The 16231-nt window shown below is 33.0% G+C and overlaps 1 protein-coding gene across 2 annotated transcripts; it reads left to right on the top strand.

The window, feature by feature from the left end:
* Positions 1-6676: 6676 nt before the first annotated feature.
* LOC139481133 (alpha-1,3-mannosyl-glycoprotein 4-beta-N-acetylglucosaminyltransferase C-like) lies at positions 6677-15981 on the top strand. 2 transcript variants are annotated; one of them, XM_071264245.1, is made up of 5 exons: positions 6677-6837; positions 9654-9738; positions 12005-12054; positions 13005-13173; positions 14690-15981. In XM_071264245.1, exons 2-5 carry the CDS (start codon positions 9657-9659, stop codon positions 15964-15966), a joined length of 1578 nt encoding a protein of 525 aa, XP_071120346.1. In that variant the 5' UTR covers positions 6677-6837; positions 9654-9656; the 3' UTR covers positions 15967-15981. The 2 variants fall into 2 exon arrangements, with proteins under 2 accessions (XP_071120346.1, XP_071120345.1); XM_071264244.1 differs by having other exon boundaries at positions 6702-6837; positions 13005-13341.
* The last annotated feature ends 250 nt before the right edge of the window (positions 15982-16231 follow it).

The raw sequence follows: 16231 nt of genomic DNA, 5'->3' as shown, positions 1-16231 counted from the left end.
TATACACTTTTCACCTATTTATTGTTTCAGATAAAGGATTCCAATCTTGTTTCTTATCCGGCTTAATTGTGTACATCCTTTAGCTCTTAGCCTGTTATATATTTATACTTTAATTTGTTATTGTATTTATGATTTATGAAACTATAAGTTTGATATGTTTTCGAACACGTTTCTCTAGCCAAAACCTCAAAATATAAAAAGTAGAAAAATTATGTCTTACATCTATGTCAAATTTTCTCTAAATGCTTTAGTTTCAGAGATATAAGCCAAAAGTTGCATTTTACCCCTACATTCTATTTTTAGCTATGTCGGCCATGTTGGTTGGCTGGTGGGTTCATCGGACACATTTTTGTAAACTAGATACTATAATAAAGATTGTGACCAAGTTTGGTTAAATGACTTATTTGTAGATCTTACTTTGGTGAACATTATTGCTGTTTACAGTTTATCTCTTTCTGTAATAATATTCAAGATAATAACCAAAAACTGCAAAATTTCGTTAACATAACAAATTCAGGGGCAGCAACCCAACAACAGGTTGTCCGATTCGTCTAAAAATTTCAGGACAGATAGATCTTGACCTGATGAACAATTTTACACTGTCAGATTTGCTCTGAATGCTTTGGTTTCAGAGATATTAGCCAAAATCTACATTTTACCCCTATGTTCTATTTGTGGCCTGGTCATCGAACACATTTTTTAAACTTGTTACCCCAATGATGAGTGTGGCCAAGTTTGGTTAAATAGGCCCAGTACTTTCAGAGCTAGGAGAAGATTTTTGTAAAAGTTAACAGACGACGACGACGGACGACGGGCGCCAAGTGATGAGAAAAACTCACTTGGCCCGTGAATTAATAATTTTCTTATTTGCAGGATCGTTCCCTTGGTGGTCCCCTACCTCTTCTACCACGTGATGTTGGCGCTGAAAAGACAACCAAGATGGTCGCCACTAAGGGACAGAGTTAACAGAGGAAATTGTGTGAAATACTTAAAGCAATAAATCGTCAAAACCGTTTCACAGATAAAATTGATACTATGTCTAAAAGATGGTTCTGTACAAAGTTTGTAACTTTGATGTCGATTGGAAGTTTGAGCTGGCTCCAATTACAGGACCCAATTTAGAAAACAATACAAGAATCTCGTTTTTAAAAAAAATATTTGACATATCGAATAGATATATATTTTAACTATGGGAAAATGATAATAAATTATAAAAGAAAAACGTAATTTTGTCTATTAGAATTAATACTACTTCCGACTTTACCCTGTTTTTAGCTCACATGGCCTTTTGCTTTTCTCATCACTTGGCGTCCGTCGTCGTCTGTCGTCGTTAACAATTTTTCAAACATCTTCTCCTCTGAAACTACTGAATGGATTTGAATGAAACTTAGCATGATTGTTCCTTAGATTATCCTGCACAAAGTGTGTGCTTCGATTTTCGATCCGTCAAAAAACATGGCCGCCGTTACTTAAAATAGAACATAGGGGTCAAATGCAGTTTTTGGCTTATATCTCGAAAACGAAAGCATTTAGAGCAAATCTGACATGGGGTAAAAATGTTCATTAGGTCAAGATCTATCAGCCCTGAAATTTTCAGATGAATCAAACAAACCATTGTTGGGTTGCTGCCACTTAATTGGTAATTTTAAGGAAATTTTGCAGTTTTTGGTCATTATCTTGAATATTATTATAGATAAGATAAACTGTAAACAGCAAAAATGATCAGCAAAGTAAGATCTACAAATAAGTTAATATGACCAAAATTGTCAATTGACCCCTTAAGGGGTTATTGTCCTTTAATGACAAATTTTCACAATTTGTTCATCACATTTGCTAACTTTAAAAAATCTTCTCCTCTGAAACTACTGAATGGATTTGGATGGAACTTAGCATGATTGTTCCTTGGATTATCCTGCACAAAGTGTGTGCTTCGATTTTTGATCCGTCATAAAACATGGCCGCCGTTACTTAAAATAGAACATAGGGGTCAAATGCAGTTTTTGGCTTATATCTCAAAAACGAAAGCATTTAGAGCAAATCTAACATGGGGTAAAAATGTTCATTAGGTCAAGATCTATCAGCCCTGAAATTTTCAGATGAATCAAACAAACCATGGTTGGGTTGCTGCCACTTAATTGGTAATTTTAAGGAAATTTTGCAGTTTTTGGTCATTATCTTGAATATTATTATAGATAAAGATAAACTGTAAACAGCAAAAATGATCAGCAAAGTAAGATCTACCAATAAGTTAATATGACCAAAATTGTCAATTGACCCCTTAAGGGGTTATTGTCCTTTAATGACAATTTTTCACAATTTGTTCATCATATTTGCTAACTTTAAAAAATCTTCTCCTCTAAAACTACTAAACCAAATTCAACCAAACTTCAACTGAACTGGTTTTTCAGGTATAATGCCCCTGGATTGATGATTTTAAAGAAATTTTGCAGTTTTTTGTTATTATCTTGAATATTATTGTAGATACAGATAAACTGTTAATAGCAAAAATGTTAAGCAAAGTAAGATCTACAAATAAGTCAATTTGACCAAAATTGTCAATTGACCCCTTAAGGAGTTATTGCCCTTTAAAGACTTTTTTCACAATTTGTTCATCATGTTGACTTACTTTAAAAAATCTTCTCCTTTGAAACTGCTGTATCAATTTCAACCAAACTTAGGCTAAATGAGTTTCAGAGTATCTAGTATAAATTTTATATTTCATTTCCTTGTATGTCAGAAACATAGCTCCTATGGCTAAAATAGAACATAGGAGAAAATGATTTTTTTTTGCTTTTGAAGAAAATAGGACGATTCAAAGAACATTTAAATAAATTGAAAAGCCAAAATAATCATTGATGAGAGATTTAACCAAAAAAATTAAGGTGAGCGATTCAGGCTCTTGAGAGCCTCTTGTTTTAAACTGACTAAATTGCTTCGTTTTAATTTTTTTTTTTATATATATTTTTCAATATTGAGGGTTTGACACCACACTTACATCACCACCTGACCAAGGTGCCACAGGGTTTTATGAAATATAGGCAAATGACTATTGTTCTTCAAATTCCATATATACACATGGAAAAAAGTATTGCAACACCAAATTGAAATTGAAATTAAAAAAACACTCTTTATTTTTTTGTGATATAATTTGTTAAAATAGAACTAGTTAAACATTATTTAAATATCACCTGAGTTTAATCAATAAATATCGACTCGATAAGTTCTTATCTGCACATGCAGCTAGTGTACCCGTAAACAGCAAAACAGATGTTTTTATCCTCATTGTTTTCAACACTTTAAATAACCAAGTTTATAAAGTTATGTGATTGACACCTTGTAATGGGTCCTCCACAACTCTTAACTGCAGCAAGATGGCTAATTATCAGCATGAGAGAAGCAGGAATGTCGCTGTGACAACCGCACGTATTGTTTATCATCACTAATCCACTATAAGTCGTTTTAAGAATAAAAATCAGGCAATAAGCGATGTTAAAGACCTTCCGAGATCAAGAAGACCCCCTATACCATCTGCTAGGGAAATTCAAGCATAATGAAGGTTGGTCAGAAGGAAACCCATTGCATACAATACAATACTAAAAGGAGAGTGGTGGGCATACAGGAGCCTTTTAACAAGAACTGTTCGAGATCGACTCATCGCTACTGGTTATCGTGTGATAAGACCATTTCGGGGACCTTTGATTACGAACAGACACACAGTTGTCCGTATCCAATGTAGTGCAGAGCTCGCCAAAGTTGGAAATTAGTATCGTGGAGGAAGATCTAATGTTCCAATGGAATTCGGTTCATCTCCCTTGGCCCGATCGTAGCCCGGATTTGATCCATATCAAGCATATATGGGACACTATTGGGCGTAAAGTGCGCGAAAGGACACCCCAGTTCAAACACGTCATGAAATAAACAATGCCCTTCATCAGAAATGGTTGCGTCTACCTTAGCAACAAATTAGTCGATTTATGACAGGAATCAGAAGACGTTAAGAGGCGGTTATCCGTTTGAACGGAGGCTGCACACAAAGTACTAATTCTTTGGCGTATAACGATCAACCATGATGTGTACAATCATCTTAAGATTAATTTTGAAATGTCTGACATTGTAAAGTTCGACTACAGTAAAAGTTGTAAAAGGATTTTTTTGTACAAAAAACACATCATTTTGTTACTAAAATTGTGGTTAGATAAATCTTTTTTCAAACATTTTTTGTTCGTTTAAATGCCAATGTTATCATAAACTATGTTTCAATATTATTTTACAAATATTTATCATATTCCATCCAAAATATGAGGCTGATTTTTCAAGTTTTAAAAAATCAAGGTGTTGCAATACTTTTTTCCTTGTGTATATATAAAATGTAGATCACTGATTTCGTTAACTTTATATTTTATGTGATCAGGAGAATTTAGATGGATCTGAATTTTAATCAAATTGAAACAAAATCCCACTTCACTTCAGTATATTCCCCTTTTCACAATATCTTAAAAGCTATACATATATTATAAGTATTTTCAATTTACATGCACGAGGAAGTTTGTGAGAATTTCTTTATTTTGTAAGTATCCTTCATTCATTATCCCACTCATGCTGTTCGTACTGTTCACTGCAAATTTTGCATTTTTTACCTAGAACTTTTTTTACAGGGGGCGAAATATCTGGTATATTTCGCCCCTGTAAAAAAAGTTCTAGGGAAAAAATGCAAAATTGAGAGACATTCAAACTCAAAGGTCGGAAATAAAATGAAAGCGCTATGGCTAAAAAAGAAAAAGACGCACTATAGTACACAAAACACTACATAGAAAACTAAAGACTAAGCAACACGAACCCCACCAAAAACTGGGGAAGATCGCATGTGCCCCGGAAAGGAAATCATATCCTGCACCACAAGTGGAACCCGTCGTGTTGCTCATGTCAGTAAAAACCCGGTAATAAGTTTTATTCGGTAGGTACAAATGTTTTACCCCCAAGAGTGACTGTGGAATAGAAATATGCATATGGTCACCATTGGTCTCGAGAAAAGAGAGTGCCATGTTATTTCCATGTTAAAACCCGTGCAATAACTCTTTCAAAGAGGGGTCCGTTTTAAAATGGCCTATCGCAAGACTAAATTCCTGTCCCTATCCATTATAGCCTCAATTTTCGTGGCTGTCCACTCGACGGGGACCTTCACCCTGGGAGGCCTATGTTTTAAGAACCTACGTATTGTAGTTATTATTGATTTGTTCTCGTCCTGAAAATGCCTGAAATATTTGCCGCTGGACGTTAAATATTCAACGATCAATCAATCAACTGCTTTAAAGCTTACTATACTGGGTATTGGTTTGGTTCATTGTTATGGGATATATGATGAGCTATGTTTATTTACACCCCTATACATCGAACTTTGCAGGATAGTGACCTAGGTCATTGGCATTCACATACCAAACCTCTTCATTTTTAATACAGAAAGAACGTGAGAAAGGTTTATGAAAATGCAAACTGAGTGAACACACATCTGACGCCAGGTCATGCCAAGAAATTGCCTCCGTTGAAATTCTGCAAAGATCATATACCAAATGGTCAATATAAATCATCCATGTAATTTGCTCTATCGGGGGCCGTGTTCTAAGCGACACGTACATGAAGGTCATAAATCAATTTGTTGAATGAAATCAAATCTTTAACAACAATAACTAATGAGTGCCGTAGGAGGTCTAATGGAATTTTTAGCTATAGGATTTCTTGGCATGGCTGGTCAAAATGGTTTTAAACTTGCCTGAAATGTACAAAACAGTTATAATGCACTTTCATTTAGTCAAAATGTTTTATTACCGATTTAAATAACTATTGAAACATGTCTTTTGTTTCAATCTATATGTCCCTTGCAGGCATAACAATTTGTGTATTGTATAATGTTATCTACATGATATACTCGTACGAGGTTCACTTGGGTTTAGAAAATGAAAAACATTAAACAGGTTTAAAACTGCCACATATATCTCGTTCTTCAAGAGGTAAGTCACCAAGTTAAAAAAACAAACACGGATAAATATGTACAATACGAATATTTTTTTTGTCTCACAGAAAGAAGTTAGAGGTTCAATCAACATGATCAACATGAATGAGCATAATAATCTGTTAATTGCTTTTTATGGATTTGACAGAGAAAAATTCAAGATATATGACCCCGATGGATTGCATGGTTAAGTAAAACTGCAGACCTTTCATGTACTACAGATAAAATGAATATTTATCCATTTATCAGGATAAATTCAGTTACTGTAACTAATTCAATCACTGGGTTAGATTCTAAGATCAGTTCTTCCAACTTTCGTTCCCGCGATGGATGGGTATTTACCATGTGGGTACACCGTTGCATATTTTATGATTTTTATATCCAAATCCTTTGCGAAAATTGAAAATTCAGAAAACCGACATCTGCGATATAAGATTAATTATTCAATAGCAGTAAAACCAATAAGATTTGACCATAATTAATGTCTTCACATTGTACAACTGACCGCTACAGGCTATAACCACATGTACATACATTTGAGGTTTCATTGATCCAATTCTCATCCTGTTGTGTATATAATTCATATTTTATGCACGATCTGAGAATTAGACAATACATACTCTAAATATCTACCTTACAGTAATACGTTAATAGGATATTATTAGTGATATTGGTGTGTTGTATCAAAAATACACAGTTTTACATCTAGCTAATTACCACATTCATCTTAAAAACAGGCGTACGTCAGTGTAATGTGTAAATTATTTCCTTTCCGTTTCCATAGTAACGAATCCTGTAATATCGGAATGGAGGAACTATAGTTAAACTGAGTAAGTACAGTATTTATAAGTGTATTATATCATTTCAGCTTATTAATAATTGTTGTATTGTGCAATTAGTTCTCTTCTTAAAATCATAGTTCAGACAATCATAGAGTTTTCTAACCTTACGCTGTATATTATTTTTTTTACAAAACATCGAATTTAACATATATATTGTTTATGACACACAAAAAAAGAACAATTCGTGTACAACCAAAATGACAAGGACGATATATATAAATACATCATATACGATTATTCATGCTTCAAGCTATTACATATGTTATTGTGATTAAACATCATCACATTCGAGAAGTTGTTTTTGATATATGTCAAATCATTATTAGATGTATCCATTGTTTTAACACTAAAACCAATAGCCCTTGATTTGACTGAAATATAAAAATGAAATAATCTTCCAGCCGGGGCGGGGTCAGTCGAGTTTGACTCCGTCGGTAGTCCCGCTATCCGGATCAGTCGAGATGATGAGTGACCGTTATCCAGGGTCATTATCGTTTGTCCATTGATCAAGTGGTGTAGGAGTTGAATGAAATGTTTGGGGATGGGGCCGTTTTTCTACATTCTAATAGTTTAGAAGTTAGTTAGTTAGGTTCCTCTTTAATCTTAATATTCTATTTATTGTGACTAAATCGTGTGCTGTTTTTTGTTTTGTTTTTTTTTAATTATTTTTTTTTTTGGGGGGGGGGGCTACACTGCCTTAAAAGTGTAACACCCTAGCTTCTATAGACTCTTGCCATGGATTAAATGTGTCCACCTGGGCGAAGTCGAGTTTGTATCCGTGTGATTAAATGGAGTTATCTGCAATCAGAGGTCAGTCGGTAGACTCAGTAACAGATTCAGGGGAGGAGCGTAGTGGACATAGCCCCGGAAATCCCCCCTTTTTGATGATTTTTTATTTTAAATTTGTTCGCAACGCATAACATATCTCAAAACAAGTTAGCCTCGCAACGGTTGCCATTACTTTTTTTTTACTATTATTGGCATTTAAGCCTCCCAATTACTTGAACTTTGGATCTGTCCTTAGTCGATTTTAACGTAGTATAGTAGTACTATAGTAAGTAAGTATATCATTTATTATAGTGACATGTGTAGCAGGCATGGGGTAATCGTAATCAGTAATCGTAATCAGCTGTAATCGATTACATTTTGCAGTGTAATCCTATGTAATCAGTAATCATGCCATTTCTGATTACACGTAATCATAATGTAATCGATTACATGGCAAAAAACAGGTGTAATCATGATTACTTTTAGATTACTTTAAGATTACATTCATATGAATACTAGCTGATTACAAATATGAAAATAGTTTTTGATAGACAAGATGAAAATAAGAAAATGTAAAGCTTGAATGAAAAATCATGAAACTAGTAATCACAATGATGGGACCTTGTTTAATGTGATCATCTATATAACAAATCTGTATAACCAAGTGTTTAATTTTGTTAACAGTTTACAAAAGGAAATTTACTCTCCAATATGTGAGATTGAGCTCTTATGATACGAGAATATGCCTTGAAAGCATTTTTTTCCTTGATTGAAAACTTCTGATATTAACTCCAATTTCATATCAGTAATCATGATTACAATAAAGAAAAGTAATCTAATGTAATTGATTACATATGAAATAGGGTGTAATTGTAATGTAATTGATAACATTTTATTAGCAAAGTAATTGTAATTTAATCGATTACATTTTAAAGTAATCGACCCCATCCCTGATGTGTAGTATATATAATATTACATAATAAGAATACAATAGTCAAATAAATTTACACCCCTATAAGTCACTTTAAACCTAATGTTCAAATTTGCATTACGCAATGTGATTGTTACTTATAAAGAAGTTCCTTTCTTTTACAGAAAAATTAATTTAAAAAAAATTTTAAATTTAGTATAAGTATTTGTATGTTTAACAAATCTAAAATATCTATACCGTTTTATACAATTTGACTGACTGTCTTCTTAATGTTAAGGACATTATACAATCAATTCTAGTTTATGTTGCAGTCTGGTTTTTCTTAACAGACACTTTTGTCCATACGTATTCATATTAATAATTATCAATAATTATGACTTTTTGGTCAATGTGTTTATTGATCATTCATTGATTAGAGCGTATAGACAATGATAGAATGACAGTGACTTTGAATACACATCACTCATCAATATAATGGGATCATTAGAGGACGGACATCTGTTGTCATTGCAGTGTTTGTAGATTTTCTCGATTTTTAGTAAAAACTTAATAAATCTTTTTAAAAATGATTTGTTTTCTCTTTCTGATCATAAATGTGAGTTCGTTTAATATAGACAATATCTGACAAGACAAGACAATATTGTATTTGAGTCTCATCTTTTATAAAGCATTTACTTAATATTACAACTTCACATATAAAACAAGTGCCACTCTAAAAACAGTTATGAGTGACTATAAAAATGGTAGAAGAGAAACTCAACTACAACAAGATCACTACACGAGATATTGATCAAATGTATTACCATGATTACAAGTTATACGAACAGTACCCACTTCTAATTACTTTTGTACACTTGCTGAATTTTGAAATAAACGAAGACAAAGAAGGTTAGCTAGATATCGAAAACTATATATTTATAAAAATTACATTGTCGATACATTGCCCAATAATCGACCAATCTGTGATATCGTTAAACAATAATCGATTTATATGTCATATCGTCGGACAATAAACGATCCGAATTTGTGATATCGTTCAGCAGTAAACCAATCTGTGATATCGTTCCATGACTGATGTACATATATTTATCATTGTATTTTATAGGTAATGAGAAAAACACGCAAAGTATGTTGCAAACTTCTGCTGTGCACGGTGTGCTTAATATGTATTTTTCACATTCTACTGACAGGTAAGGATTTTTGAATTTTTTCATTTTATCTGCTTGTTTAAAAAGAAGAGATATGACCAACTTCTCCCGAAGTTATCTTAAATTATTACTAGGATCAGTTTCCGAAAGATTTTTTTCTAAAATTCAAATCAAATTTAAATATCTTTTTGTTTGTTTCAACATTTGTTAAGTTTTAACAAGAGTGCACACGCTGAAATGTCTCGCCTTCTTTACTTATCGTTGATATTATGTTGATAGTCTTAAATATAAAGCTTTATTACAACTGTCACATAAACTAGACATTAACCAGGAAAAGTAAACATTGTCCAATGAACCATGAAAATGAGGTCAAGGTCAGATGAACCATGTCAGGCAGACATGTACTGCTAACCATTCTTCCAGACAACAAATATAGTTGGCCTGTTGCTTAAAGTTTAAGAAAAACAGACCAAAACTCAAAAACTTAACACTGAGCAATGAATCGCGAAAATGAGGTCAAGGTCAAATATAACCTGCATGACTGACATATAGATCATACACTTCCATACACCAAATATAGTTGACCTTTTGCAAATAGTATTAGAAAAAAAGACCAAAACTTAAAAACTTAACTTTGACCGCTGAACCATGAAAATAGGGTCATGGTCAGATGACACCTACCAGCTAGACATGTACATCTTATTATCATTCCATACACCAAATATAGTAGACCTATTGCGTGCAGTATAAGAAAAACAGACCAAAACACAAAAACTTAACTATAACCACTGAACCATGAAAATGAGGTCAAGGTCGGTTGACACATACCAGTTGGACATGTACACCTTCTAGTCCTTCCATACACCGAATACACTATACCTATTGCTTATAGTATCTAAGATATGGACTTAACCACCAAAACTTAACCTTGTTCACTGATCCATGAAATGAGGTCGAAGTCAAGTGAAAACTGTCTAACGGGCACAAGGACTTTGCAAGGTACGCACATACCAAATATAGTTATCCTATTACTTATAATAAGAGAGAATTTAACATTACAAAAAATCTGAACTTTTTTTCAAGTAGTCACTGAACCATGAAAATGAGGTCAAGGACATTGGACATGTGACTGACGGAAATTTCGTAACAAGAAGCATCTATATGCAAAGTATGAAGCATCCAGGTCTTCCACCTTCTAAAATATAAAACTTTTAAGAAGTTAGCCAACGCCGCCGTAGCCGCCGCTGCACCCGGATCATTATCTCTATGTCGAGCTTTCTGCAACAAAAGTTGCAAGCTCGAAAAAAATGTTAAAATAAAAATGGCACCTTCAAAACGTCAGTATATATGTTATATGATTTAGGTAAGTAACGGATAGGGAAACTAGAAACACATTTATTAAATTTCTAACGTTAGGAAGTCCGAACATGTTTTGTCTTTCAAACACTAAGTCAGTTGGTTATGGTTGTCCTTGGATGCAAAATATTACAAAACCGTCAAGATGAAAATTGGCAATATAGATTGAATGTTGTTTTTTGAAAATTTATACGAAATGAAAGCACGTGAGCCTTACATTTTGCATGACAAGCTTCTTACTTAATATGATCGTCACTTGCTTTCATTTCGTATATCAATGTTCATTCAATTCCTATATTTACAGATCTCCGTAAATAAAACAACATTTGAATCTGAAAGTGAATCTTTGTAAACACTAAACCTCGTAGAAACTCTCTACTGAGATAAACACAGTAAATCTCATTAAAGTACAGATCCTGCATCAAGCTTTGCTTTACTCGACTTCCTCCTCGGCTAAGCTTGGATAAAGGATATGTATTTGAATCACTGATTTTAATCAGATTGTAAAAATAGTCATATTTCACGTGCAGTTTACTCAATAAAGATTTCAAAGTGGATAGGTCGTAAAAAATTTTATTTTTATTATTATTATATATGTATATCATGAGATATTATCTTATTGTTACTAACGGTAGAGACATATAATATATATATGTCTCTGTTGTGAATCAGGAACCATATCATACATTTTCCTGTCATGAGACGGATCAGTCAGATTTAAAAAGGGGCTCAATCCAGGATAAAAGGGGATTCCATCTACATGTCCCCATTTAAATGCATTTATCGTCGAAAAAAGGGGGTTTCAACCCCCCCCCCCTTTCCGAGCCCTGTATCCGCCACTGTGAGAATACAGTGACAAAATAATGGAATAATGGTTTACAGTAAGCATTTATAATTAAAATTTTTACTTATAGTGACGAATAACAATGACGAATTTATTTTTTCATTGTAGTTGATGTAAATATGACAAAAAGAAACGACGAAATACTGCATTATCCACAGGTGAAACATGAATGAAACGATTTGTTTTTATTAAAAAAATGGGAAACACTTGTAAAAGTTATGATAGCGAATTTTATGTGTATTATTTTCCACTTTTTGCTTATTACATTTTGGCAATCATTTCAGTATAGATATACATCTAGATACGTTAGTAAAACTATAATCATGTTTTAGAGTGATAAACAATCGAATCCGTTTTAAATCAACATTACACTAAGCTTTAAAAGTCCATTGCTAGATCGTTATAAGATTAAAACTATGCGCACGTGGAGGTACAGATTTTTATGCAATCAAACTGAGTTTTCAAGTTAACTTGTGCACTTAATGGCACTGCAGACCTTATCAATTTTATACACACACAAAAAATTCGTATTTTGTAAATGTCAGTTAAAATCAACCCTGTAATGGAATTTACACAAATAAAATAATTTGATTTAGGTATACAGAAATTAGCATTTAAAATCCTGGCAGTGTTTTACCGTAATGGTCGGGGTGAAGATATAAGCGTGTATTTTTATATACTACATGTAGTATAAACACAAATACTCATAGATATAAGAAGATGTAATATGAGCGCCAACTCTCCATCCAAGTCACAATTTGTAAAGGTAAACTATTATAGGTCAAAGTACGGATCCTTGGCTTACACCGAACAGCAAGCTATAAATGGCACAAAAAAATGTAACACCATTCAAACGGGAAAATCAACGGTCTTATCTATTTAAAAAAAAAGAAAATGGGAAACACGTATGAACCACATCAACAAACGTCTACTATACTGAACATCAACATACGTCTACTATACTGAACATCAACAAACGTCTACTATACTGAACATCAACAAACGTCTACTATACTGAACATCAACCTGCCAAGTTTTTGCAGATTTCTTTCATTTTCATTAGCCCTTTAACAGGATTTTGATATAAAAATAAATTTTATTTTTTCAGGCTGGGATGTTGATGAATAATATAAGTCTATTTAGGAACATATTGGCGGGAAAAGAAATGAAAAACTTATCACTACCATCACCATTGACAGAATTTCAGAAATTTTATAACAACCATAATGCGGTTGACAAGAAGGTTGTCATGTATGGTCAATCTAAAAGGGACCAAGGTTGGTTCAACAGAACTTATCTTCAACTAATGAAGAAAAAAATATCAGGGACAGAGCTTAAAAATTTAACTTTGCCTTCGGCACTCGTGAATTTTGAGAGGTTTTACAACACGCATTCTAACATTGATAACAGCGTTGTTCAGTATGGTAATTTTACTAACAGACAAGGTTGGTTCTTGGAAAACTTCCTCGATGTTGTCAGTCTCGCTTTCACTGGTACTTGTTGTAACAATATATCTTATCTTTGGTCCTCTCGTTGCGCTATATATAGTATCTTTATTGAGGACCGATTCTTAAACGCTAGGTACATATGTATATTAAATCTGGCACTTCACATGTGTATCACTGTTTTCACTGTTTCTCTTTTGAATTATATCCAATTTTATCTGCATGAAAACGTTAACGTATAGCCCCTCTTTTCCTTTCAGTCAATATTACACCCATTGATATGCATATTCTATTATATAGTTAATTTTCTACAAGTATCCATGTTCTTGCTGTTATCTTCCGATGTTTGTCCTAGCGCAATTATTGTTTCATTGTCTATAATGTCCTATAATGAACCGAATAAGGAAAATTATTATACTGTTTTAATAATGTATAATTGATTGATTGTTTGGGTTCAACGCCCTTTCAGCATTTACAATACAATGCCGTCCACTTGTGTTGTAAACTGGAGAACTAGGAGAAACCCACAGACCCTTCAGCAAGAAAACGCCAATCATAGTCAATAAAGATAGGTTCAAACACCATTCGACTCAACTCGGCCGATTCCGTACCCTCATCTAGAGTGGCGGATTGTACCAAGGGTTGCCGAATGGTTAAAAACTAGATCAACCACTTTGACGCTCGGTCACATGACACATGATAAACATATATGTAGCAAACTTTTAAGCAGCGAGCAAAAAATTCAATGTTTGTGAAATGCAATTTTTGAACATAAACCTTTTTCTGTCGAGTGTAACGACGAACGCATTACATCATACGGACAACCGTTGTCCGTTCTTGTTGTGTTGACTATATGCGCTTTTGCAGATTTAGAGTTGTAGAACTTTGGTTATGTATTCTACGTTGCCACTAACTTTTGCAATTAGTATTACACATTCGTCCATATGACAAATATGTATATAGAATGAATTAAGAATATAGTCATGATTTATTGTACCAATCAAGGGCTCTTAGACATAATATTCTCATACATAAACAATTTCTTAAAATCACTTTAATATTATATATATTATACTTTGTATAAAAGTAAGTAAAGAGAAAATGCTTTTTTTACAATTGATGCATGGGGAAGGCGTTTTTTTAGTTCTCAAAATGCATGCACTGTTTTAGATTTCAAGTACATAGAAGATAAGATAAACTGTTTTAAATGTTAGAAAAAAAAGCTCGTTAAGGAAACAACAATATTAAACTTGTTTACACTCAAAGGGTGAAAAAATCAGGGTACGTTTCAAAAGGTCAACTGTTTAATATTTTTTTTTAAATATATGTGTTTTTTTTTCTGTTCCAGGTTATCTAACAATAGGGATACCTACAGTAAAGAGACGATTAAATGGTGATCACTACATGTACACAACTCTAAACTCTCTTATATCTAACACTGATCAAGGCAGGATTCAAGATGTAATTATTGTCATTTTTATGGCAGACCCAGACGAATCTTGGAATAACGAAAGTGCAAAAAAGATATATGAGGAATTTAAGCCTCATTTTGATAGCGGTTTCATGCAGATTATAAAAGCACCTGAAAATATATACCCAGACTTTTCCAATTTGCAAAAAACAAAACAGGATTCGGCAGAACGAGTCCAATGGAGATCCAAACAAAATGTTGACTTTGCCTTTTTAATGCTGTATTGCCAAAACCTTAGTACTTATTATATACAATTAGAGGACGATGTTCTGGTCGCCTCTAATTTCGTTAAAGATATCGAAAGTTTTGTTTTAAATCGTACAGACCACTGGATTTGTTTGGAATTTTCCACTCTTGGATTTATTGGTAAAATGTTCCATTCAAGTGATTTACGAGTGATATCATCAGTGTTGTTAACTTATTTCAGCGAGACACCATGTGATCTTTTACTAGGAGGAATTATAAAATTCTTGGGACAAAATACTCCTATTCATTCATCAGTTAGTTTATTCCAACATATTGGTAAAATTTCGTCACTCCGGAATAAAATGATGCCTTCGATAGACCGATTTTTTAAAGATAAAGGATCAAATATTCTTCCAATAATGAAACTACCAAAAGGTGGTCATCCCGATGCGAAGTTTGAAACTAATATGAAAATTATACCCGATTATCCTCCGGAAAATGTGTATAAAAATAATTTATTTTTTTGGGCTTCATACCCTAGAAGTAAACAGTATTTTAGACTAATTTTTACAAAAAATATAAATATGTCACGATTAGTAATTTCTACCGGTGAAAATATCAATAAAACGGATTTTTTAGAGAATGGAGTTATAAAGGTCGGTTTTAACAATAAGCAAAATATTTGCAATGATTTGAAAGAAATTGGTCGTTTCGTTGAAGGTGAATTCGATTCTTTAATACAAGGAATAGTCATACCAGAAAATATAAAATGCTTGCACATAGAAGCTAAAAAGGGACAAAAACGGTGGTTGATTATAAGAGAAATTGAAATATTTCAAAATAAAAAATATAAAAAATATTTCTTTCGCATTATGTTAATGTATAATAAACGCCTTAGAAAGAATTTGTCAGAAACAAGCACACTTTTAAATAAGCTTAAGCTTCCAATATTCCATGCAGTAAGTTGAAGAAATTAAGTTATTTGAAATTTTTGATTTTTTGGGTTGTCCATATCTTAAAAGAGGATTATGCACGAAACATTTGAGATATTCGTATCTAATCCGAAACACTTATTTCAATGAACAAAGTACTCAAAGGAGACGATAGATGAGATCTCACATACAATGTTTAAACCCGCCGCCTTTGGGCTCCTGCCCAAAGTTATGCACTTCTAGCCTTTGTTATTCTCGTGGTTTTTATACGACCGCAAAAATTTTAATTTTTCGTCGTATA

Source organism: Mytilus edulis, chromosome 7 (genome assembly GCF_963676685.1).
Source record: "Mytilus edulis chromosome 7, xbMytEdul2.2, whole genome shotgun sequence".
NCBI classification, from domain to species: Eukaryota; Metazoa; Mollusca; class Bivalvia; order Mytilida; family Mytilidae; genus Mytilus; species Mytilus edulis.
This window is presented reverse-complemented; position numbering and strand designations above follow the sequence as displayed.